Source organism: Epinephelus lanceolatus, chromosome 17 (genome assembly GCF_041903045.1).
Source record: "Epinephelus lanceolatus isolate andai-2023 chromosome 17, ASM4190304v1, whole genome shotgun sequence".
Lineage (NCBI taxonomy): Eukaryota > Metazoa > Chordata > Actinopteri > Perciformes > Serranidae > Epinephelus > Epinephelus lanceolatus.
In genome coordinates, this window is record NC_135750.1 from 29470980 (window position 1) to 29495852 (window position 24873).

At 40.6% G+C, this 24873-nt stretch overlaps 4 protein-coding genes across 6 annotated transcripts in view; 3 read left to right on the forward strand and 1 right to left on the reverse strand.

The window, feature by feature from the left end:
• The first annotated feature begins 1528 nt into the window (after positions 1-1528).
• On the forward strand, positions 1529-7380 carry LOC117247842 (factor VII-activating protease-like). Its single transcript, XM_033612424.2, has 13 exons — positions 1529-1687; positions 1920-2031; positions 2158-2256; positions 2387-2497; positions 2595-2711; positions 2802-2912; positions 3004-3175; positions 4007-4104; positions 4208-4604; positions 4724-4866; positions 5229-5363; positions 6594-6739; positions 6855-7380. Exons 1-13 carry the CDS (start codon positions 1628-1630, stop codon positions 7020-7022), a joined length of 1869 nt encoding a protein of 622 aa, XP_033468315.1. The 5' UTR covers positions 1529-1627; the 3' UTR covers positions 7023-7380.
• Positions 7381-8483: 1103 nt separating this feature from the next.
• On the reverse strand, positions 8484-10790 carry LOC117248627 (tripartite motif-containing protein 14). Its single transcript, XM_033613833.2, has 6 exons — positions 10164-10790; positions 9948-10043; positions 9633-9866; positions 9492-9514; positions 9267-9400; positions 8484-9179 (listed from the first exon to the last, which is right to left on the reverse strand). The coding sequence occupies exons 1-6, from the start codon at positions 10758-10760 to the stop codon at positions 8569-8571; spliced, it is 1695 nt and encodes a 564-aa protein (XP_033469724.1). The 5' UTR covers positions 10761-10790; the 3' UTR covers positions 8484-8568.
• Positions 10791-11652: 862 nt separating this feature from the next.
• Positions 11653-18806, forward strand: LOC117248823 (delta-1-pyrroline-5-carboxylate synthase-like). Of its 2 annotated transcripts, none has more exons than XM_033614106.2 (17): positions 11653-11786; positions 12331-12432; positions 12519-12661; positions 12821-12970; positions 13096-13200; positions 13286-13444; positions 13864-13954; positions 14918-15042; positions 15146-15290; positions 15387-15460; positions 15876-15975; positions 16349-16569; positions 16682-16819; positions 16904-17099; positions 17304-17425; positions 17610-17892; positions 18039-18806. In XM_033614106.2, exons 2-17 carry the CDS (start codon positions 12336-12338, stop codon positions 18218-18220), a joined length of 2331 nt encoding a protein of 776 aa, XP_033469997.1. In that variant the 5' UTR covers positions 11653-11786; positions 12331-12335; the 3' UTR covers positions 18221-18806. The 2 variants fall into 2 exon arrangements, with proteins under 2 accessions (XP_033469997.1, XP_033469998.1); XM_033614107.2 differs by having other exon boundaries at positions 13286-13438.
• Positions 18807-19035: 229 nt separating this feature from the next.
• Positions 19036-24873, forward strand: part of ate1 (arginyltransferase 1) — a 65145-nt gene continuing 59307 nt past the window's right edge. For both annotated transcript variants that reach the window (XM_033613965.2, XM_033613966.2), the window contains exon 1: positions 19036-19204. In XM_033613965.2, the coding sequence (XP_033469856.1) occupies positions 19096-19204 (109 nt within the window). In that variant the 5' untranslated portion in view covers positions 19036-19095. The remainder of the gene's footprint in view (positions 19205-24873) is intronic.

Sequence of the window (24873 nt, forward strand, 5' to 3'; positions counted from 1 at the left end):
TAGCCTCGAGTCTTCCTAGCTGGTTAGCTATGGATGCCAAATCCAAAAAGTAAAAGTCTTGGACTAAAAGAGAATTAAGTAGTGCTTGGACAGATTTGTTTGCTTTCCCTGCCAGTTCTGCAAAGTTAAAGTACCAAATAATCATAAAGAGTGCCACCTTGTGGTAAAACATATTAATAAATGCTCATTTAGACTATCAGTATAGGCTAATTTGGACTTCATGGGCTGCCTTACCTTCATTATAAGGCTCAAATATGTTTTGCGGCTCCAAACTGATTATTTGTATTATTTTCGGTCAAAAATGGCTCTTTTGATAGTAAAGGTTGCAGACCCCTGGAACAGACCAGGGGTAGACATTGAAATTAGTTAGAAAATAAAATCTGGTTTGCGAGGTTGTGAAACATCTGTCTGGCTATTGATTATCCTTTATATTTGCTAATTATTAACAAATGCTCATGTGTGTTTCCCACTTAATGATCTAATCATCCACCCATTCTAAAACTGAAAATGGTAAAACACTCTTAATAAATGTGTTTTGGACCAGATGCAAACCTTTCCTCAGGTTCAGGAGTATCTTCCTAATGAATTTGTCATATTCAGTGTTATTATTTTAAGTTTCTAAAAAGAAAAAGAAAGCGTCATGCTGGAGAAGAACAAACACAACCTATTAAAGCATTACTAAATTCGTTATTAACATCAATAAAACCATTAGTTACAACCAATAAACTCTTTATAAAGGGTGTCTTATTAGAAAATGGTGCCCTTGCTAATACTGCATTGCTTCTCTGAAATAACTGAATGTATCTGAGAAAACATAGAGGCACAATGTTTTTAAAATGTTAAACATGTTAGCTGAGCACACTACACATTTCTCTCAGTGCCTGTATATGTGTATTAAACCTTCAAAGGAATGTACAGAAACATTAGACGCAGTGTGACCCATCTCTACATCCATTAAACAAAGAACAAGGGCCATGAAAGCAGTGTTTATGTATATTTAGTTTACTTTTGTATGACAAAGTTGTTTCAGAAGGGTTTCAGTCTTACTTGGAAGTCATGAATGTGACTGATAACTGTTGCACAAGTGATGCTATTGCATAAGTGACTAAGCATACAATCATGCTTTAAATCCTATAATTTACTCATGTTGTAAGTGCATAAATAGATCTAAGAAGCACACAGTAATTTATCCTGAAATGCACCCAGTGTGTTTGGATTCAAAGTCTATACAAACAAACAAGTGGCTTTGCAAATATACTCTCTGAGCCTTTGTGTTGCCTCTGAGTGTGTGCTTATCCTACTCTATCAAAATTGGCTCTAATGAGTTTCAATATTAAAATGTTTCCAGGGGGGCACAGACACTGATCTTGACTTTGCACCATTTATTTGTCCATTATAAGTGTCCACTAACATGAATAGTGTTCTGCTGATTATTACTCAGAAAAATGAGTTTACAAGAGCGCAGTAAAAATCAATAAAAATGACTCAACAGCAGGGAGAGATGCCAGACAACCACGCTGAATCAAAGGTTAGTGTACTTACACAAATGTTTAAAAAAGTGAGAGTGATTTGCCAGACAGTGCACTCTCACTTCACTCTGCTGGATGTCTTCTGATCCACTGCCATCATGAACCTGAAGCTCCTCTTCTTTTGCCTCTTCTTAGCGGTGCTCCTCATGCCTGCTGAAGTATGTATTCACTGTATATCTGATATTGTGTAGGAATAAGCAAAAGTACTGGCTTTTATTTACAATGTTGCAATGTATGATAGGGGGTTTTGATGGGAATAAAATGCAGTAGAGCTTTTTGTCCATGTTTCTGTTTAAGAAGATAATTCACTACATTGTTTTGTCGTCAATATCAACAAGATTCTACATTATTATTATGACTCTAATGCGGTGCTTTCAAATCATGATTTAGCTGAAACGTAAAAGAAAGCACAAACATCATGGCCATAATCATCATGAGCATGGTTATGGGCCTTGGAGACGTGGGCATCTAAAGAAGGGAAGACTTGAGGAGATACTTAAAGGTAATTGCCTCTTTTTATTCCTTTATATTACATTAAACCAGAACAATATATGACCTTTTTCATGGGGTAAAAGCGAGAGGAAGAAAACAATGCTTTATATCTCATAAAGGAAAATTATTGTTGTAGACGACTTCTTTGCAATCCTGGATGAAGTTGGTGATGACAACGATGATGACGAAGACGACGACACTTCAGACTGGCTCTATGAACTTCAAGAGCCAGCAGGTTACAGAGTTATTCTGTCAAACTGTTTATACCAATCTGTGATGTCACATTTCCCCATAAAATGCTGCATCACACAGGAAAGCTCTAATTTAATGCTCACATTCCCCTCTCAACTTTTCTCATTTTTCAGGCAAATGCCACCCAAACCCTTGCCTCAACAATGGAGTGTGTGAGGAGAAAGGGAAGAAGAAATTCAAATGCGACTGTCCAAAACCTTTCAAGGGACAGAAATGCCAGAGAGGTTTGAAAAACAAATCCTGCTTTCCTATTCATCTGCACATAGGTAATATACACACAATATGTATGAGCAAAAATGAATTACTATGTCATCATCTCAGGTCCAAGATATTGTAAAAGAGGTCGATGTGGTCGTGGTGAATGTGTACTGATTTCAACTCCCCCATTCTATGAGTGCAAATGCAAGGCGCCCTTCCAGCCTCCACGCTGCAGACACTGTAAGGAGTATTTCTTTGTCCAAACAAGACAGAATACATTTCTACAGTTTCTGAAAGCAAGCTTTCACTATTAATTGTTTTCCTCCAAAGTTGCACTTTGTGAGCCTAATCCATGTAGGAATGGTGGACAATGCGTCGTAGAGGGTAATGACTTTGACTGCCAGTGCCCTCCAGGGTACAGAGGACGTTTCTGCCATGTTGGTAAATACCACATCCTACATTATGATTTTAGCCTAATGTATGTATCACCATAATATATATGAATATTGTCTGAGTAAGGTTTATGTCTTAGGCCCAGATGACTGCTATGTGGAGGACGGAGAGTCATACCGTGGCAATGTGAGTGAGACAGAAGACGGAGATGAATGCCTCTACTGGAACTCTCACTTCATCCTGGAGAACGGAGCTGATCCCTTCAGCGCCTTCGAGGACAGACACGGACTTGGCCCTCATAACTTCTGCAGGTCAGATAGACAGTTAATAAGTGTATAGAAATAGCAGTGGACATCTTCAAGATGTGGAAGCCCTGAGAGGGAAATGAGAAAAGATATTATTGTGATCCAAGTTTTAGGTCTGATCTAAATAGTTAAGAACAGGTGGAAAAAAAAGGTCTCCCAAAAGAATCTTCCCAAATTCCTTGTTTTAAATCTGCAAAACACGTTAAAAAAAAAACAGGTTTGCCGGGATAATGGATGATTTTCTATTAAAAAAAAATTAATCTGTGAAAATAGGTGGGGAAAAAAGTTTTAGCAGGTGAACTTTTTTTTGGCAGGATGATTTTTTTTAAATGTTTGCTGTTATAATACTAATTCCAGCCAGTGCGCCACTTTTATTCCAGGTGAGTTTTAATTTATCCATGCATTCTAAATGTGAGGTACATGTAATAAGTGTTAGCAAGTTATATAACATGACTATTATGTTTTTCTTTTGGCTAAAAATAAAACTCACCTGGAAGAAAACATGAATGCTTTTCATGTTGTGTAGTAAAAAGTAGTGGTGAACTTCAGCCTCCTGTGGTGGAAATAAGTATTACAACAATAAACACAATTATCGCAGCAAAACATTTTTTTCCTCACCTGTTTCACGGATGAAAAAAGAACTTAGGAACCCTATCGAGCCTAGAAAGATTATTCTGATAAAATCTTTTTTTCCCACCAGTTCGTATGCCTTAAACACAGGAGAGAAAACACTTAAGATCAGACTTTGAAAAGGGATCAGCAGAATTTTTTTTTGTTTTTGTCTCTCAGGGTCTCCTTAACAAGACGATGCTCACTCACTTTGTTTTTATTACACAGAAACCCAGATGGAGATGAGATGCCCTGGTGTTTCTTCAGAAAAGGCCGCAAGTTGTTGTGGGACCACTGTGATGTCACGGAGTGTCCTGTGCCAACAGGTCAGCTTTGAAGCTTTAGACAACTTTATAATCATAAGTAGAAAAAAAAAATAGATAATAACAGTTGTGAACTTGTGTTATCTTTTTGTGTATGTGTTTTCAGGTGTGACGCCAACTGAAATTGTCCCTACTGAGGCCAAACCCACTGCTCCTCAGCCCCAACCTGCAACACCTAAACCTACAGAAACCTCCAAACCAGCAGATACCACACCCACAGTGACTGAGAAGCCCAGCCAGGCCCCACAACCTTCTCCTTCACCCACTTCTGCTCCTCTCCCCCCCACTGCCACCACTCATCCGCAACAGTTCTCCACCTGTGGGCAGCCTCAGCCTAAAAAGCCCATCATTCGAATTTTTGGGGGTTTGAAGGTTCCTCCTGGGGCTCTACCATGGCAGGTGTCCCTGCAAGTGAGACCACGCAACAGCAATCTGCCATTCAGACACACGTGTGGAGGAGTTCTCATTGAGAGCTGCTGGGTGCTGACAGCTGGACACTGCATGTAAGCACAATTGTAATGACTGTGAATCTGAAAGAACACAAAAGATCTGCTGATTATGGAAAAGCTTTCACATGTGGTTTTAATTTTCTTTGAATCATGTGTCGTTTGTGTTTGGACAGCGATCAAGGTAAGGACATGGAAGTGGTTATGGGAGGTCTGTCACTGGATGTGGAGGAATCCACAGAGCAAACTGTAAAGGTTGCAGAGGCTATTAGACACGAGAACTACAGTGAGACTCCAACAGCTGTTTACAACGACATAGGTGAGCCATGTCTCCCTCTTATTGTCTATATATAAATATATATATATATATATATATATATATATATATATATATATATATGTAACAATGATATTAGAATTTACCTGTAGAGTTATTTATCTTTTGATCCTTTTTAATTAACTAGGGATTGGATGTGAAAGAGTCAAAGAGCACCATTTGTAATTATATGAATCATGACAGTATGACAACATCGATAGTAGGCCTACTGATTGATTGATTGAAGTAACCTTTAAAAACAGAAACAAATAATGACACTGTAATGTAAAATAACCAAAGTTAAGTTCTTCATTGTTTAATTTTTGATTTTGTTGTGACTTCTATCCAAACATTTTTTTCCATAGCCTTGTTGAGGCTGAGCGGCACTGATGGAGTTTGTGCCAATGAGACCCAGTTTGTGAAGACCGCCTGTCTGCCTGATGCCGAACTGCCTGATGGGACGGAGTGTAAAATTTCTGGATGGGGTGCTACTGAAGACTGTAAGGCCACTTATGCATATTCAGCCACAAAAAAATAAGTCATTTTTATTCAGATCTTTTGGTTTGTTTAAGAGGCACTTTAGGGTTGAATGTTGGAGGACCTTGTAAATCTTTATTTGCATAAAACTCCCAAAATTAGAGGCAGCTTTTGTATTGCAGCTTTGTTGCATTTTGTTGTTACATTTGTTAAAGGTACAGTTCACCCCCAAATTAAAAATACACATTTTCCTCTCATCTGTAGTCATCTTGATTGTTTTGGTTTGAGTTGCCGAGTGTTGGAGATATCCGCCACATAGATGTCGGCCCTTTCTCGGATACAATGAAACTAGATGGCACTCTGCTTGTGGCTCTCAAAGCATGTAGAACCTATTCTCTTTCTACACCTGCCAACCATATCACCATGTGGAAGGAAGCATGTATCTGTAGATGTGAACGTTTATGGCATCCTTCTTGTCTGAGCTGTTACGTTAGCTAGCTTAATGGGGCTAAGTGAGCTAGTGGTAGATGCATGCTTCCCTCAGCGCAGTGCTATGGTTGTTTAAGTTAAGTTTAATTAAGTTAAGTTTATTAATCCCCATGAGGGGAAATTCAGTGTTTTCACTCTTGCTTGTCAATTACACACAGGTCCGAAAGACACACACATGCACAAACAGGACCTATACATGCACAAAGTGGAGAGATGTCAGAGTGAGGGGGCTGCCCTTGGTCAGGTGCCCCGAGCGGTTGGGGGGTTCGGTGCCTTGCTCAATGGCACCTCGGCAATGCACAGGAGGTGAACTGGCACCTCTCCAGCCGCCAGTCCACGCTCCATATTTGGTCCGAACGGGGACTCAAACAGGCGACCCTCCGGTTCCCAACCCAAGTCCCTATGGACTGAGCCACTACCATCAGGTGTAGAAAGAAAATAGTTCCTACATGAAACTACTCACAAGAAGGTCTCTGGATAATGTTGTGTAGTTGGGTCATGATTTGTGGAAAGAGACATTGCTGTTGAGTTTTTCAAAGTTTTTTTTTTGACACTTTGAGCAACACAAGCTGAGTGCCATCTAGTTCCATTATATTCAAGAGCAGGGAGACATCTCCATGTCTGATTATCTCCAACACTCGGCAACTCACAACTAAACAATCTAGACTGATCAATAGCACTACAGGTAAGAGTAAAAAATATGCATTTTTAATGTGGGGTTGAACAGTCCCTTTAAAATCTCATTTTCCACCTTCTCTCTGCAGCTGCATATGGTTCCAACCATCTGCTGGAGGCCGACGTACTGCTGATCGACCAGGAAAAGTGCTCTGAACCTGATATTTATGGTAACGTTCTGGATAATACTATGTTCTGTGCTGGCCACCTGCAGGGAGGAGTGGATTCCTGCCAGGTTAGTAGAGGAAATTTGCGCGCTACCTTTCAAAATATCTCTTAAAACTCATAAAATAGCTGAGCGCAGCAATATATGCATTTGCTATCTGGTCAGCTGTGTGTTCTTGTTTCAGGGTGACTCTGGAGGACCACTGACTTGTAAGGAGAACAGCACCAACGTTATATATGGTCTGGTGAGCTGGGGAGACCAATGTGGAAGGAAGAACAAGCCTGGGGTCTACACACGGGTCATCAACTATCTGGGCTGGATCAGGTCAAAGATTCAAGCAGCATCTTCATAAGCAAACTCTAATACTCAGCAACATGCCAGTGTAGCCAAGAACTTAGTGATGTATGGAGTAAGTCTTACTCATCATGATTTAGCTTTTGGATTTTGTGCAGTTGTGCCTGATATTTTTCTTTTCAGGTCTACAATATAATTTCCAAATTCCAGTGCTACTACAATACAAGAATTTTATCAAATAGTTTTGTTGTGGAGTAAATGTGCATTGTCATTTCAGTTTAATGTGTTTTTACCTGTTACATGTGGCCTAGAATCCTGAGGCAATTTAAAACCTGATATTAAAAATGAAGAGTGTGTGGAAAAGGAAAAGACAAAATAAATGTTAAATGTGAACATCCTGAGCCTTTAAGGGAAAAGGTGTTGTATTCCCTTGAATTTCTCAGCTCTCTCTCATCAGGAATTACATTATAATTGTAGCTGGATGGAAGATGACGTCTAATAAAAAGCATATACACATTATTCCTTCGATAAATGGAGTCAAATACATCAGTATACATCAGCCTGAACTGTAATGTAGTGAAAGGATATTTACACCATACTGATAAATGCTTCTTCTTATTGTTTACTTCAATCCAGGGCATCTCTTTACGCTTTTCTCTGCCACGTGTCTTGTCCTCACCAGGCCCAAGGGTGGCAGAACTAATAGCTAGAGTCACAGTGCCTGAATGTGCATAAAGTGATTTTATCTATAAATATATTAGCAGCCTGTCATCTAGGCTTTCATGAATACACCTTTTATACACAAGTACACAACATGACAGCTCACAGTCAAGTAGGATTACATTTCTTTTATACTTTTTTAGTGCTGCTTATGTCTTGCAAGGTTCTGTTGATGTGCCACAAATTATACTCCCACTTTAAAGTCTATGAAAATGTCCTGGGTGACACATGATTGGCCTTACTGAGTATTGTGTTTGCTGCAGGGCAGCAACTCTTTAAGGTCACTGACATGTGAGAACAGAGGCACGCATGCCCTCCATGGTCTGGTGAGCCGAGGGGACAGTGGGACAAAGAATGAGCCAGTAGTTTACGCACGGGTCATTTACTTCCTGAACTACATCAAGTCAAACATGAGAGCTGCTAAGCTGCTGACCGATTAGATTACTCTTTACCATGGAACAAAAGTGTTGAGGATACACCCGATACCGCTTGATGAAATATTTACCATACGTGACACTGAATAGTTAATATAGACTACAGATCATATACTAGACTGAAAAACTTTAAATATCTCTTCTTGACTATATTTCTTCTCGACTATATTTCTTACTTCACAGCTTTCAGTAAAACATCAGCATTACAGGATTACAATAATATAATCTCAGAAAACTATAATAATACAGTACATTAAGCCTTGCCCTCTTGCCCAGTGGTGCTGGTAATGAGAACTATATGATAACATACATACAGTAGAGGTAGGTGAATTCCTTCATCAAAGTTTTAGTTTCAGATCCAGTCAGGTAAACCAATGATAGTCATATAAGCGTGACAACCACAGCAAAACTTGATTTCAGTGGATCAGTGAATCTTGGTGCACAACGCAGTCATTTAAGGTTGTCCTCTGTTCCCTCATCTGTGTTTACATGCCAATCCCAGGGGTCCTTGATCCAAAACAAGGTAAGCGGCTGCTTGTTGAGTCCATTCACATCAATGCATGGGTTTAACATTGGGTAGAGAGGCTCTGTGCACTGCACACAGAAAGAGTGAAGCAGGGTCATAGCATCAGCATCGTAGAATGACAGCTCCCCCTTCTGGAGATTTGCCAGTATGCCCAGCTTTCTGACTCTCGTTCGCACTGACAGCTGCTTCTCCTGGGTATCATGGCATGCCAGGTACTGTCCATCTCCATGGTAGATGCACCAGGATTTGTTGTTCACACCCAGGCTGGAGGAACTCTGATTTAGAGTATCTTTTTTATCGACTGGCCCAGTGGTCACACCTACTAGCCAGTAAGGTTTCTCCTGGACAATGACTTCCCAGTAGTGCTGGCCTGTAGTAAAACTCTCCTGAGCCAGGGCACTGTACTGGGAGTCATATGGCTGAGGGCTCAGAGCTTCACTCACAGGCTGCCTTCTCCAGTACACTTGTCTCTTGTCCTGGGATATTTCCAGTTTTGGATGGGCTGACTTCAAGTCCAGAGCAGGAGAACTTAGATCTGCAAATAAAAATCTACATTCAGTACACAATTACAGAGAAAGTGGGGGCTGACTTTAGATAGCAAAATGTAGGATTCTTTACTAACATGACCACATTCGTGGAAAGTGTTGGGACAGAGCTACCGAGAGGTCGTCCACCAGCCTCTCTACTGTTCTCAGCTTCTCAAGGTCACACAGATCTTTGTCTATTTCCTGGATCGGTGCTACATCCAAAGGGTCACTTCAATAAAAACTGAAAACCATTAGAAAGCAAAAATCATACCAAAAGACAGCAACTAGGACAGAAACAAATACAGTGACAATGTACTCACCAAAGATTCTGTGCTGTGATTTGCTGTTGAAAATAAACAGGTCATGTACTAATGTAATTTCTGCAACTGCAGAAAACATTTTACCTGCAAAGACTTGCACATGATCACAGTATCACACTGTCATAATGTAAGGTATCATACCTGTAAGAATCGCAGCTCATTGCTTTCTTGCAGGAGTGATTTGCTGGAGGCTCTGAGGCTGTCTATCTCTTTGATCTGGGCCTCCATGATGGCTCTCTGGGCCTCCAGCCACTCTGTCATGTATGTCTCCTCTGCGTCTATGACCTGCATCATCAGACGCTCATCACCATCCAGCACAACACGGATCCTGCTGTACTTGTCTGAGATTCTCTCTCGGAAATCTGCAGCAGACTTCTAGAGGGAAAAAATTACAAGAGGTGATTCTGAGAGTAAAAAAAATGAGCATTTAAATGATGTATTTCACGCTGACTGTACCACTGTTTGTGTATACAGTGACTCCAAGTCCCTGATTGCATGTTCTACTTCACTTCTCCTCTTCAGCAGCTGGTTCACGGTGGTCTCTAACATACTCTAAAGACAGAAATACAACAAGCCTATATAACATAAATACCCTGACAGAGATATAAATATATGATCATGACATTTACAGGAAATAAAACTAGTCAATGACAAAACACTGCTTATATTCACCTTGAAGTCTGCACAGGCTTCATGGAGTTGAGATGCTTTGTGGTTCTTATGCGTGCCAACCAGGACACACAGACAGCACACAGGGACCCTTTCCTCCATACAGAACAGTTTGAGCTCATCACGGTGCTCCCTGCACTTCAGAGACAGCGGATCCCCCGTCACCTCCACAACTGTGTGTTCCCTCAGAGCAGACCTTTGCTGGTGCAGCAGGGCGTGAGCCTGGCACAGTGAGGCATCACAGGTCAGACAGGTCCTTACGGCCACCGATGGCGTTTCTATGCAGTGGTCACACTGGATAGTTGGAGATGATTCAGTTGCCCTGCTTGGTGTCGTTGTCTGCAGCTCTGCTGTTGATGGCCTGTTGGTGGTGAAGTCCTTTACCTTTTTCTGAAGGCTCTTGTTTATGTCCAGAGTGACGTCAGACGGGAGGAATATCTGACACTCTGGACAGAAGAAAGGAACCTCATCAGACCCATCTGTTTCCCACACAGTCTGGATACAAGTGAGGCAGAAGTCATGTCCACATGGCAGTGTGACAGGATCTGTGAAGAGGTCCTGGCAGACGGGACACTTTAAAGTTTCCTCAACAGTCCCCATAGCTCTGCGTGCATCTGTTATGGCAGCTCAGTGTGCACTGTGCTCCCGGCCTTCCTGCTCATGAATGTTTCACTGGCCTCTCTTGGCACGCTACACACACCACTCATGTGCCTCAGTGTCAGATTACTAAAGATGAGATGAAATCTTCCAACAGCTGATTCAAGCCATTGACTCTCAGGAAACCACACACAATTAAATGGCACATTTCCAAAAAAACAAAAACAAAACGGATTAAGTGACATAAATGACCAATTATTTGTTGTATATGCAGTAACATTTAAATTCAAACAAAACTAATTAATTTGAATGTGAAAATCAGTTTTTGACTTTGTGCTCAATAACCCGACAAAAACCTTTCTAATATGAATTTAAGGTCCATTTGCTAGCTTTTATCAGGGGCTTTCAACCACATCTTAAGGTCTTCATCACTAAAACTGAAAAATGTGCCTACAGTAATATTCAGTCATACTTAAAACAGTTGTATAGTTATACAGATCAACACCACTTTATAACTTTAAAAAAAAGAAACGAAATTGAATTTTATCAAATTAATTCGACTAATTTAATCTTAAGAGGTGTGTATTTTGAGTGCATTGTGTTTAAGATATAACTGAATCAATATTTTTACTACACAAACATTATCTCACGCAAAACAACGATTCATAATTTGTCTTTCTTAAATTAAAGAAAGGTTGAAACTTTTAAAAAACAAAGTCACTGGTATGTTTCTACCCTCTTTCCCTATGCTTGTACTTCCCATTGCTACGTAAGCATCTACCCATCAAAAGTGCTATTTCTGCGTACGTAAGGACAGATTTGCGTAAATCTCTTTCATACTACGTAGACATTTCTGGATACCCTGCGTACATGTCGTTCGTGCATAGCTCAATTACGGCACTTCACTTCCCAACCAACGTGGGCTGTGGATGTGGCAGCTCACCACCGCCAGCCCGGCTTACTACGTGTCTTCTGCAGTGCACACACAAGTGTTTTTGTGTTTGGTTTTCTAGACGTTCAAATTATCAGGTAACGAGTCATTTTATATAACATTTACTCGGTCTGTTTTGTCAGAGATATCCGCTAAGCAATCAGAGTGTTAGCTCATAATAGCTAATGCTAGCTAACGTTAGCTAGTCCCAGGTTTGACAGGAGTGACACTAGTGTCTTAGCTACAATATGTTAGCCTTATTAACTAACTTGCAGACCTCTGTGGCTTCACATATGCTAGAGGTTATTTGTATGAACCGCAATTAGCCCTGGAATTTTTTTTTTAATGTTGGCTAATATGTCTAAGATAACAAATCCAAACATCATCGTCAGTGGGTCAGTATGTCAGGGTCAAGTACCAACTTGCTGATGACTCCATGACACATGATGCAAAGCTCTCCAGTGAGACTAAAATGATGTACAAATGACAAGTGTTCATTGATTTTCTTAGATTTTATATTCTATTATCTTGTAAATACGGTGTATATAGACATCTGCACAGCCTGTGTATCATATCCAAAAGCTGCTTATTTCATATGAGGTACTGTTAGAGTAACCTGACATTGGTTTGTGTGTTTTATAGGTGCCATGTTTGCCAGACTGGCCTTGTGCTCTCGCCTGCCATCCAGAATCCGGCAGTCAAATGTCCATCCAGTCTCCATCAGAGCCTATTCTAAGGCCAATTGTAAATAACTCTTGATCTGTATGCTTTAATGTGCTCTTTGGTGTGTGCTGATGTGTAATAAAACGTGACTTTGTTATTCTCTGCAGTCCCACGTCACCATGGGAAGTCTTTTGCCCACCGGAGTGAGTTAAAGCAGGCCAAACGCATTGTTGTGAAACTGGGGAGTGCTGTGGTGACACGCGATGAGTGTGGTCTGGCATTGGGACGGCTGGCCTCAATAGTAGAGCAGGTAAGGTCGTATTAATATTGCTGATACAGACAAAAGAGTAACCCTGTGATCATAGCTGTGTGAACTTCATATTATGCGGGCTCAATCGAACTGAACTTAGGAGTGATCTTTGCATTGAAAGGAGAACTTCAATGTTATAGCCTTTGTGTTTCCTGTCAGGTGGCCATGCTGCAGAATCAAGGCAGGGAGATGATGATCGTCACCAGTGGTGCTGTGGCATTTGGGAAGCAAAGATTGAGACATGAGATCCTGCTGTCTCAGAGCGTCAGACAAGCCCTTCATTCTGGACAGAACCAACTCAAAGAAATGGTAAATAATAATTTTGAGCACTGTGAGGTTTATCTCTTTCATTGAGGAATGCTTAAATGCTTATTAGAGATACATTTTAATTTGTTCGTAGTCTTTTTAACTTAAATGAAATATCTGTTTTTCAGTCAGTTCCAGTTTTGGAGGCAAGAGCATGTGCAGCTGCTGGGCAGAGTGGTCTGATGGCGTTGTATGAAGCTATGTTCACCCAGTACAGCACCTGCACTGCACAAGTATGTACTCCACCTTTCTCACACAGTAAAATGCTGACAGAGTTTTAAGTCACTTAATTTTCTACGTTGCTTTCCACCTCTGTAGATTCTGGTCACCAACCTGGACTTTCATGATGAGCAGAAGCGTCGCAACCTGAACAGCACGCTCCATGAACTGCTGCGGATGAACATAGTCCCCATCATCAACACCAACGATGCTGTTGTTCCGCCCCCTGTTCCCAACAGTGACCTACAGGGGGTAAATGTGGGTATTGTGTGATGGGCATGCTGGGAATGCTGAATGTGGTCCTGCATTGTGATGGTGGATTGCTTAAATCATGCAGAAATGAAAGACGTATGTTTCATTTCACTTACATTTCCACCCTCTCTAACATATATGTTTTTGGAAACGCTGTTTTTTTATTTCAAAGGCTGCTTTAAATGTTCTCTGCTAAGTGTGGTGGTGTTGCTCTCTGCCATTTAATTGTGCACACTGACTTGCTTGTGTTACCTTCTTTTGGAAAAAGACGAACAGGTGTTATTTGTTTTGCAGCTGAATGGGGCCGGGAGGCTTTTGTTGCATGGTAGAAACTGATAAGCTGTTATTCTACTGTGTGATGTAAGATACGGTTGATATTGTGAGATTTTGCCTTTGGCTTAATGAAATTTCTGTTTGTTTTTCAGGTAATAAGCATCAAAGATAATGACAGCTTGGCTGCACGGCTGGCTGTTGAAATGAAAGCAGACCTGCTTATTGCCCTGTCTGATGTTGAAGGTACAGCAGTCACCAATAATTTGATGATTGATTATGATTTACTTGCATGCGTGTTTCAATCCTGTATCTCATTATGTGCTATTAGATGTCTCCAAAGGGCTGCAACTAATTGTTTATCGTCAGTTTATGATTGAATTTACTTGTCAAAAATGATCTCAGTTATCCATCATAATTTACAGCAAACCGAAAGTGATCTCTGCAAATAGTTTATTATGTAATAGCAAAAAGAAGATATTAGGTTTTCAATGGTATGAAGCAGAAAAAGATGCCAGTTTGTTTATTTACAGTTTTTTGGTTATTATACATTGTAAAAATTACTAAAAGGGCCACTCCACCAATTTCATACATGAAGCTCAGCTTACAGTATGTAGTCATAAGGAGCATTCCTCAGTCTCTGAAAACAGTAGTGTAACGTCTTCTGTGGCTCTGAAGGGACCTTCCCAGAGTTTAAATAAAAGAATAATAGTAATGATGTCATCAATGGTCCTTGGCTTGTCTTTGATATCTTAAATTGTTAACCGAAAAACCTGTGTTATAAACTGAAGGTGTGGGGTTTCAAAGAAGAGGGCATTTGGGAGGTAGAGGGGGACTAATGCAAGATGCTGCAGAGTTACTGCACATCATGGAAGTGTAGGATACAATGTTTGTGAGCTTTTCCCATACTAGAGAGTAAAAGTCAGGATTGCATCAGCCCGTCCAATTTAATCTCTTGTGAGTCCCCTAACTTTATGGAAGTGTAACTCTAAATCACTGGAGTACTTTTAACAACGAACCAGGAATTAAAATAATCATAAATTAACTTATCATGTTGCAACAACATGCAGTCACTGCGTCGCTTTTATTTATTAACATCTTATTTCAGTGAGTCATCTGTTAATGGAAACTGTGTTTACTGCCTGTCAAAATCAATGTGCTTTGATTCTGTGAAGGATTAAAAAGAAAGAAAAAAAATCTATTCCACAGGCTTATACGACAGTCCCCCAGGAACTGATGATGCCAAGCTCATTGATATATTCTATCCTGGAGACCAGCAGTCAATCACGTATGGCACTAAGTCCAGAGTCGGCATTGGCGGCATGGAAGCCAAGGTCAGCATGACAGTTGATATTTTATCTGAAAGTGTAAACAAGACTGTGCTGTGGCTGTATGATGAAAAAGTTGCATTATACTCAATCATGCTCTATGACTCAGGTGAAAGCAGCCCTCTGGGCACTACAGGGTGGGACGTCTGTTGTCATCGCCAATGGCACACACCCTAAAGTTACAGGCCATGTCATCACAGACATTGTGGAAGGGAAGAAAGTTGGCACCTTCTTCTCTGAAGTGAAACCTGCAGGTACTGAGTTAAACCGCCCGGTGAGAATATTTTACCCACTTGTTGTGTTTGTGTTTGTGTTTTTGTATTTGATGTGTGTATTACTGACATCACCAGGTCCGACTGTGGAGCAGCAGACAGAGATGGCCCGGCACGCAGGCAGGGCTCTGGCCTCCCTGGACCCTGAACAGGTACGTTTTTTGCTCTCTCAGTGTGGTCTGGTTTTAAATTTAAATTAGCTCTCTGATTTAGATTAGATTTTCTCATGGGGTCCAATTTTTTGGGGGTTGATTGTGGTAGAAACCAACAGTATATCTCATCACTGACACAGTAGAATGGCATTTGTTGCTATGTATTTAGCACTAATATATATAGAGATTTCGAAATGAATTTAAACGACAAGATTACAATAGAGAGAGAGGATCTCTTGGTTAGCACTCAGCAAACATAATAAATCAAAAACCTATCAACACAAAAATAGTGAATCATTTTCACAACAGGATGCAGGGGCCAAACTCATTAAGTTTTACATTGCACTGGCAGCAGCTTTAATTACTTTTGATTGTGGTTTTGTTAATTATATTGTGGTCTGTGTGTGTTTTCCAGAGAGGGGAGATCATCTGCTCTCTTGCTGAGCTGCTCACAGAGAAGAAAGATGAGATTCTCAGTGCCAACAAGAAAGACATGGAGTTAGCAATAACATCAGGTACAGAGGCACAGAGGAGACACACTCATCACCTTTAATCCACAGCTGCATGTGATCATCTGACTCAGATGCAATGGATCACTCATCTGCAGCACTTCCACATAGGGAAATTGGTGTATGAAGACGGCTTGTCAGCACTGATTGACATTTATGTTAGCTTTGGTATGCATCAGCCATGTTGTCAATAAGTAACATATAAGTTTGACAGGTGTCACTGCATGCCCTGTTTTGTAGGGCAGCATAGCGCAGTGAGTTGGGAGACTGCTCTTTAAGTGGATGAACAAAGTTACCACTCCTGCTGTATAATGCCTCAGCTAATTATTTATTATTGCATTATCAGTGTATTTATTCATTTTATTCTAATTCCTCACAGGTCGTCTCTCCCAGCCTCTGATTGACCGCCTGAGTCTGTCAACATCTAAGCTAAACAGCCTTGCTATTGGCCTCCGTCAGCTCGCTGTGTCCTCCAGGGATAGCGTGGGTCGTGTGCTGAGGAGGACCAGGGTGGCCAACAACCTAGAGCTGGAACAGATCACTGTCCCCATCGGTGTCTTGCTGGTCATCTTCGAGTCACGTCCTGATTGTCTCCCACAGGTTGCTCAGCCTTTAGAATTAATCACCATTAGCTGCTCATCTAGCAGACTTTGTACATCTTCATCATTGAAAGTTGATTTCAAATGTTCATGTATTTAATGTTGTTTTTCAGGTGTCAGCTCTGGCTATTGCCAGTGGGAATGCTTTGCTACTGAAGGGCGGTAAAGAAGCTTCCAACACCAATAGAATTCTGCACCAGCTCACTCAGGAAGCACTTTCCATTCATGGAGTGACGGATGCCATTCAGCTGGTAAAACTTAAAAGATTCATTAATGAAAACCCAGTGTGCAGAGTGTTAGTTCTGTGACATAATGAAATTTGTTTGGATGTGTAGGTGAGCACACGTGAAGAAGTGGAGGATCTGTGCAGGCTTGACAAGATGATCGACCTGATCATTCCAAGGGGCTCGTCCCAGCTTGTACGGGACATCCAAAGGGCAGCTAAGGGGATTCCCGTACTGGGCCACAGCGAGGGTGTCTGTCACGTCTACATAGACAGCGACGCCAGCATAGACAAAGCTATTGATGTTGGTATGTGGTTCTTGTGTGTAGCTGTTGTTTCGTGATGTTTCCACTTCGGCTATGGTTTTGTCACAGTGTTTTTCAAGTTGAAAAACTGGAGAAAAAAATCTTGTTACCATATTTTACATGTTGCCCAATAGTTTTTGGTTATTACCTTGTTGGGGTAGCACAGAACTCCTGAAGTAATATGAATGTTCTAATGTTTCATTCCAGTCAGAGACTCCAAATGTGACTACCCTGCAGCCTGCAATGCCATGGAGACCCTTCTTATTCACAGAGATTTGCTGCGAACCCCCATATTTGACCAGATCATTGATATGCTGAGAACAGAACATGTAAGAAACATGCACCAACACTCCATAACTAATATTACACACAGCATTAAAATATATAGCTATGTGTTTTTTACATTTTGATGAAGGTTTGGCATTTAATTCAGTTCAGTGAACCGCACTTGTTTTTATTTTTGACTGATTATTTCATAGTTGTGTTGATAAATTGGCCATTACTTTCTCCCAGGTGAAGATCCATGCAGGCCCCCGGTTTGCATCCTACCTAACATTCAGCCCATCTGAGGTGAAGTCTCTGAGGACAGAGTATGGGGACCTGGAGTGCTGCATTGAGGTGGTAGACAGCATGCAGGACGCTGTGGACCACATCCACAAATACGGCAGCTCCCACACTGATGTCATTATTACAGAAAACGAGGAGACAGCTGAACAGTTTTTGCAGCAGGTAGACAGCGCCTGTGTGTTCTGGAACTCCAGCTCTCGCTTTGCCGATGGCTACCGCTTTGGCCTAGGTGTGTACACTATCACGCATTGTTTTACTTCTGAGTGCCATCTAAGTAAAACTATGAGAATATACATTTTTTTTGTAATTAGATCTAACCTATTGCTGTCTTGAAAATGAGGCAGAAGAGTTGATTTTACGGTACTTATTTTTCAGGAGCTGAGGTTGGCATCAGTACAGCAAGGATACATGCCAGAGGTCCAGTGGGTCTAGAGGGGCTTCTGACCACCAAATGGGTACTGCGAGGGGAAGGGCACACTGTGGCTGACTTCTCGGAGCAAGGCAGTATGAAATACCTTCATGAAAACATCCCTATCCCGCAGGGGGGCTTTAGTTAGGTGTCTAACCAATCATCAACAGGAGTCAAGATAACTGATGTCTACCCAGAGTTTATTTCAAGGTTTGTGTCTGCCAGTAGCGCTTCAACTTTATAGCTGCTGCTTCATCATCTCTGCAAATCCACTATGTAGGTGAGAAAACTTGCATGCAGGACAGAGGCCACTTTAACTGGACAAACAAGTTCCTGGTTTCGTGAACATGTGCATAAACCTGTGGATCAGTTGTTTACATAAATACCAATCTCCTGAGACAATGACAAATTTTTACATGACTGGTGGGAGGGAAATGTATCCCAGTAAAAAGAAAATAGAAAAAAAATTCCATTATGTATATGCGACAGTGTGTCAGGTGAAACATGGTATACACAGACAAAGCTGTTTCCTCTGTAAGGTCATTTTTATAGTGACAGAATGAAATCATTGGCCCACCTGTGATTTTCTAACTTATTTTTCTACATACAAACTGTCCCTTGGCCTTTTTGTAATTTACTGTAAGTGTTGTTTGTGCAGGATCTTGGCTCAGATTTATTTTGCTGTCCTCTCTCTTTGCACAGATGATTTAATAAATATGCTGTACAGTTCTCTACTCATGAATCTGTGCTTTTTCTATCACAACCTTCATGCAAATACTAACGCAAATAGTGTATATAGGTGTCAGACGATGTTCTAATCTTAAATACTTGCTACCCTTTCACTTATTTGCAAGGGGAACAGAATGTAAACACTGGTTCATTTCCTTCATCAAAGTTCAGACAGGGCTGGAGCTCCCACATGTCTTCAACGCAGCACTTGTGACGTAAGCGGTGTGGGCGGGGCTTGTCATCCAGCAGTACTTGCCCTGACACACCGGGCAAGCTCTACTGTCATCTGACTCGATGTTAAAGATGGCAGGAAACAAGTCCTACACTATAGTTGAATATTTCGGCGGGGATTGCGGCTACCGCTGTGGCTACTGTAAAAATGATGAAGGGAACTTTTCACATGGTAAGTGTCTAATAAAGTAGCGAGCAAACATAGCTAGTCGGTATCGCTGAAGTGGCTTATGCTAACGACCTAGCCCCGTCTACTTGCTGGAATAGTGACGTTAACCGGTAATGAGAAAGAGCTAGTTAATGTCGAAACTGTAATTATAATGCCAGTAAATGTGTGTCAGTTATGTTATATGTGATGTGCTTACACTGCAAGACCAATATAAAACATTTAACTCAGTGTACACATAGGTAAGCGTTCATTTAACGTTAACGTTGCTTGGATGGTGTCAGGTTATTAGCTAACTCAGTTTTTAGCCCTTAGCATCTTACAGCCCAACTCTTTTATCTTGGGAAATAAACCAAGACTGGCATAGAATAACATGAGGTACTGAAATACTATTACTACTGAACTGCCATTCAGCTGGGCAATAATGTTGACTCAAGACAACACTGTAACATTAGCAACTTAGCAGTGGACTTGTTACAGCTCTGCTAGCATCAAGCTAGCTAAGGAACAGTAAGCAGAGCAGAGCAGGACAGGGGACCAGGGATGTTGTCTTCATCAGAGAAAGTGCAGCTGTCTGGCTTTCGTTTGGTCTGTCAGTGCTGTGACACTGGAACTGGAGGCCTTGCGTGTCAGGAAAATGACTAGCAGACATGTTATCGTGTTTTTACATATTCAGCCGTGGAGAGCTCAGATCTGATGGTCAGAAAGAGTACAGGGTTGATGGGTTTAAAGCTCCAAGTCGCATAATATGATAACGGTGAGTGGACTGCTGCAATAACATAAACATGGGAGTAAACATGACACAGATTTCACAACATGCTTAAACAGAAGGCTGCGTGTTTACTCTATATGTACTCTATGTAATCTCAGCAAATTGAGCTTCTTTGTTTGTGTTACAGCAGCAGTATCATCTGAGATGAAAGCATTGTGGTACAAAGAATTAGGCTACTCATTCATTTTTTTTTATTGTGTGGTTAAATTGAATGCTTGAGTGCTTATGTTCTTTGTTCACTTAAAGGAGATGAGAAACCACTCCATCCAGCTGCACTGGAAATCCTCTCTCCCTGATCTAGTTGTGATTGGGGGCCTAGGCTCACTTCCCAATGAAACCTGAAATGATTTATATAATATGATAAATGTACAAAAACAAGGGCACAAAACAGCCAGTAGATTGAGCATTTAATTCTGTGGGTTTATATTGATATTTTCTCCTATTTCTAACAGTGTCTAATTTTCATATATCATGCCTCCATGTCTTACTTAGCACTATCACTTCAAATGCCGGATCAAAAACTAGGTGGAAACAACAAAATTGTTTGATTACGCAAATGTCAGACTGTCAGAATCACATAACGATGTATTTTTGTCCAGTGACCAGTGGTAAACTAGCCTAGTAAAACTGTGAAAGCTCTCAGACTATATTTTGCAGCCACAAACCAGGAAGTAGCTAGTCCACCCACTGCCTGCTGTGTAACTGGATACTTGGTGGAAAATAAAGAAAGCTTGTATATAAGGTTAATTGTAGTTAATGATATGGTTTCATGAGCCCACAAGAATCCTTAAGAGTTTTTTTCCCCATTAATCTGTTCACAGGAAGGGTGACACAGTCCACACAGTCACATGCAGTTACGATTTATAAACATCCTGTACAAGACAGCTGAGCAGAGCTTAAAGGGACCTAAAAGATGCCGTACTGTATGTTGTGTCGAGAGGCTTTCATTTAAAGGCAACCAAGGTCAATATAACTCTGCATTTTTAAAACTTCTAAATTTGACACTGAGCTATAAAAATCTTAATAAGACGATGGGAAGGGATTTTCTGTGTGGGACAGAATGGTGTCATACAGAGTAGGTGAACAGGAGTGAGACAGTTGGACTATAATTAGGGTTCAGAGAGTTCTTAATGCAGTCAATGAGCGATTGGGCTCAGAGCCAGCAGACGAGAGCTGTTGTCTAATCTAAGATAAGAGAGGTAATCTGGATATGTTACGTCATGGGGGCAAGTTAGGTGTGGGGAAGAAGGGAGCCTGTACTCCCAGTGTGTTTCTTGGAAGTCGTGTAGTGTTAAAAGGTTAGGCTCCAGGTTCCTTGTGTGGATACAGGTTAAATGACAGTGCACTAGACTTACAACTGTAGAAGTCAACCCATTATTTCAAACCAGTAGATTATTTTTAAGCTGCAGTGAAGAATACACTCCTAATTTTCTGGTTGTTCTTCCACTATAATTAGTTGTGTTATTGTCTTACTGTAGCGCTTGTATTTTTCTGGGATGACACACTAAACAGATTTTCAGATATCTGGCTGTTGAGTGTGTATGTATTGTAAACATTTCCAAGCAGGTACTCAGCGAGATAATGTTTTCCTCTATGTGATTGGTGCAGTGATGTTATCAACAGTGTTGTTACATGCAAAGCAAATGCAGCCCCACAACACAGAGCCCAACATCTGCCCTGCTCTGTGTTACTGTCATGCCTCAGGGAAGCTGAAAAATGGATCTGGTGTGAACAATGGAGAGGCACTCCCATTGTGACATAATGATAGAAGGTGTTGCACTCACACAAAAGCTGACATGGCATGATTGATTAGTACTCATCACCTTTTTAAACTTCAGACTTTCTGGCCTGACTAATCAACAGGCTTTTTCTCAGACAGGTTTGTGGAGTTTGTGCCATTCACTTCTCCCTGCTCTGTCCTCCCCCAAATCCACGAGCTCTTGAAAGTTTTTATGATGTTGATCACTTGATATGAAAAGACATCATTTGAATAGTTAGACTTCATTTGACTAGTCATTGTTTTATTGTGGATGTTTGTATTATATGTTATATTTGTTGCATTTTAAATGTGTTTTGATTGGCTGCTACCTTAGCCAGGTCTCTCTTGTAAAAGAGATTTTCAATCTCAATTGGACTTTCTGGTTAAGTTAAGGTTAAATTTTTTTTTTTTTTTCATTCTTTCTTGATACTAAGTTTGGCTCATTCTTAATGCTTTTAAAAACAAAATTCTGAAATTAGCATTTCATACGCAAAGTCATATGACAACTTGACAGCTCTGTAATTGCTGAGATCCTGAGAATTCTGGGACTTAAAATTGGGGTCATGGAGCAGGAGCCCCTGAGAGATTTTACTTTAAGTGTATGTATTATGAGGCCATAAATGTGTGGTATTTAAACACAACTCCCAGAGGATCTTAAAGAAGTATTTCACAGCTGGAAAGATGGGCTTTCATAAAACTGAACTGTCCATGCAATAGAAAGACGCAAATACTTTTGACATTGATGCAACACAACCATAGAAAAAGGGGTGTGGCATTTGCTTTAGAGGTAGAAACCCAACAACTATCAAAATGCACTACGCAGCACCGGACCTATTAGCATTCCCACAGGTGGATGAATTAATGCAAGCTGCCTGTCGGAAAACAATATGGAGGCAGGCAGGTAACTAATTCCATATTACAGTTAAACAGTATGCTAAAATAAGTTCAGCCTCCTTTATTATAATACAGGAAACAGTATGGCACCCATTTCCTGTTCACAAACTCTTGTATTACAGCTAGACAGTGCCATAAAATATGATTCTGAAAACATTTTAGGAGAGAAATAGTCAGAGCAGTAACAGAGGGTGCGTTCTGAATTGCATACTTTTTCTTTTTACTTTTAGTATGTACTGCAGCTTCCTTTAAAAAGTATGTACTGTTGCATGCAGTATGCTCACAATTTGGACATACGGCTGTCTCATAACACTACGCCCTGAACTTTGAAATATATTTATTACCTTGGAGATAAAACAAAATGCTGTTCACCTATAGCTCGTTGGAATTGGAGGTCAACCCAGAGAGATCTGCTGTTGTTATTTTGCAATGTGTATAGTTTTAGCTTTAAAGTTACAACTGTATACAAGGTAGATTCAAACATATTATATTCACCCTAGTAAAATTAAATATGCATTTTTCTGTCATTGTTATTTTTATAGTTATGTCCTTTTGTTGTTGGTTGTTTTTACGATTATTTTGTTAATTTAAACAAAGAATATTCCTATTACTACTATTCAACAGGCCATCACTTAGTTGAATTTAGCTGTTAGCAGTCATTGTAGCTTCTGAGAGCTGTCAGTCAGCTTTTAACGAGCTGTCAAGCTGTCAGTCATCTGTCAGTCGGTGAGATGTATTGTCCGCTGCACAGAGGATTATAGGCCAGAATAGCCAGAAAAGCATGCTGGCTTGCATACTGCAAAATCAGACTGGATGTAGTAGAACATCCTGGTGTTTTTGGCATACTGCATTTGACACACTATGTACTGGGACATACTAAATATTTTTTCTGGCATATTAAATAGTATTGTAGGGTGGGTATTGGAACATACAGAGTCTTGGTTCATGTTTCATTAGCACTGCCTGGTTTTAGCCTTTGATCTGAGTTTGAGAGCCAGAGGGGCGTCTCTGTCTCTTGATCTGTTTCTATACTCTTGTGTCTGCTGTGGTAGCAGGCATACAAAAATAAGGAAATACAATCTGTAGTTCAAGTAGCAGCCCTAGAGTCAGCAAAAATCCTCAGTTTTGCATCATGTGGTGGATTTTCATTAGCAGGGAGATCTGGGACTCACGTTGTTATGACACAAACCTGATTGAAAATTGGAGTATCCCTTTTAAATTAGTATTTTAGTCTCACTGTTGTACATGGCTGTGTTTTTACTGAAAAATACAAGAAGGCTTCCTGTCATTCGTTAGGGGTTTTTCTGTTCTGTGTCATCAGTTGTGGAATGACACCTTTACCGTTTGCATTTTTAATGCAAGTGGAACCTACGCAATATTCTATTTCATCTCTATAAATACATCAGCATTTTGCCGGTGAAAAACTTGCACAAGACGCAAATACTCTTAATGTCATGAATGCGGCACTGTGAGTAGTTGCACCACTGACAACGATTTGGAAAAACAGTGTACGTAAGACCAAAGATTTTGACATACTCTGATGGTCAGATATATTATTTATTATGGTCATTATATCTGATCTTTAATGGAAGTATTTTTTAAAGACAACCTGCAGTCTTGCTGCTGTGTCTTAGAACTAGCTCCAGTCATTTACTGTTGCTCTGTTGAATCGCTCTGTGTCATCTCCTAATCTCTGTGGACACCATTCTCCTGGGACACAGAACATTATACGCAGTTTCAAACAGTGTGTGTTGTGTGAACTGTTATACAGTGAATTCCCTCAGTTGTCTTAGATGTAAACTGATAGTAGTCCTGTCGTTGAGACTTAGTGTCTGGTGTGCGTGTGTATGTGCATGTGCAAACTGTGTATTTGGTTGCAGAGGAGAAGGTCAGGAGTTGAAATGGGGAGCTCAGACCTCAGTTCTGGGAAGTAGGATCCAAGCTGCTGTGAACACAAATAATATATTTGTACGTTACCATTGGGGACTATGGGAATGAACTTGTGGGGACTCTGTGATTAAAGATGAAACAAAACTGCGGATGTCCACCAGACTCTGTGAGCAGCTTTTTGTCAAACCACTCCTGACTTTCACACATGCCTCCTTTTTCAGATGAAGACAATTATACCTTTAAGTGTCTCTTTTATGCTTTAATTAAACTTTATTTCATTCAGCAGAGCTATTCGAAACCCTGTTCTGCCTAATTCTGATATAATTTTCTTCAAGTTAGGCATGATACAGCGTGCTCTGA

Excerpts from the sequence above, each read along its gene's own strand:
- LOC117247842 (XM_033612424.2), top strand. The coding sequence starts at position 1,628 with ATGAACCTGAAGCTCCTCTTCTTTTGCCTCTTCTTAGCGGTGCTCCTC. Across the intron at positions 1,688-1,919 it reads TGCTCCTCATGCCTGCTGAA|CTGAAACGTAAAAGAAAGCA; the intron begins GTATGTATTCAC and ends ATCATGATTTAG. Across the intron at positions 2,032-2,157 it reads ACTTGAGGAGATACTTAAAG|ACGACTTCTTTGCAATCCTG; the intron begins GTAATTGCCTCT and ends TTATTGTTGTAG.
- LOC117248627 (XM_033613833.2), bottom strand. The coding sequence starts at position 10,760 with ATGGGGACTGTTGAGGAAACTTTAAAGTGTCCCGTCTGCCAGGACCTC. Across the intron at positions 9,867-9,947 it reads CACTGTATACACAAACAGTG|AAGTCTGCTGCAGATTTCCG; the intron begins GTACAGTCAGCG and ends TTTTCCCTCTAG. Across the intron at positions 9,180-9,266 it reads CTTTCCACGAATGTGGTCAT|ATCTAAGTTCTCCTGCTCTG; the intron begins GTTAGTAAAGAA and ends TTTTATTTGCAG.
- LOC117248823 (XM_033614106.2), top strand. The coding sequence starts at position 12,336 with ATGTTTGCCAGACTGGCCTTGTGCTCTCGCCTGCCATCCAGAATCCGG. Across the intron at positions 12,971-13,095 it reads AGAACCAACTCAAAGAAATG|TCAGTTCCAGTTTTGGAGGC; the intron begins GTAAATAATAAT and ends TCTGTTTTTCAG. Across the intron at positions 17,893-18,038 it reads TGGCTACCGCTTTGGCCTAG|GAGCTGAGGTTGGCATCAGT; the intron begins GTGTGTACACTA and ends CTTATTTTTCAG.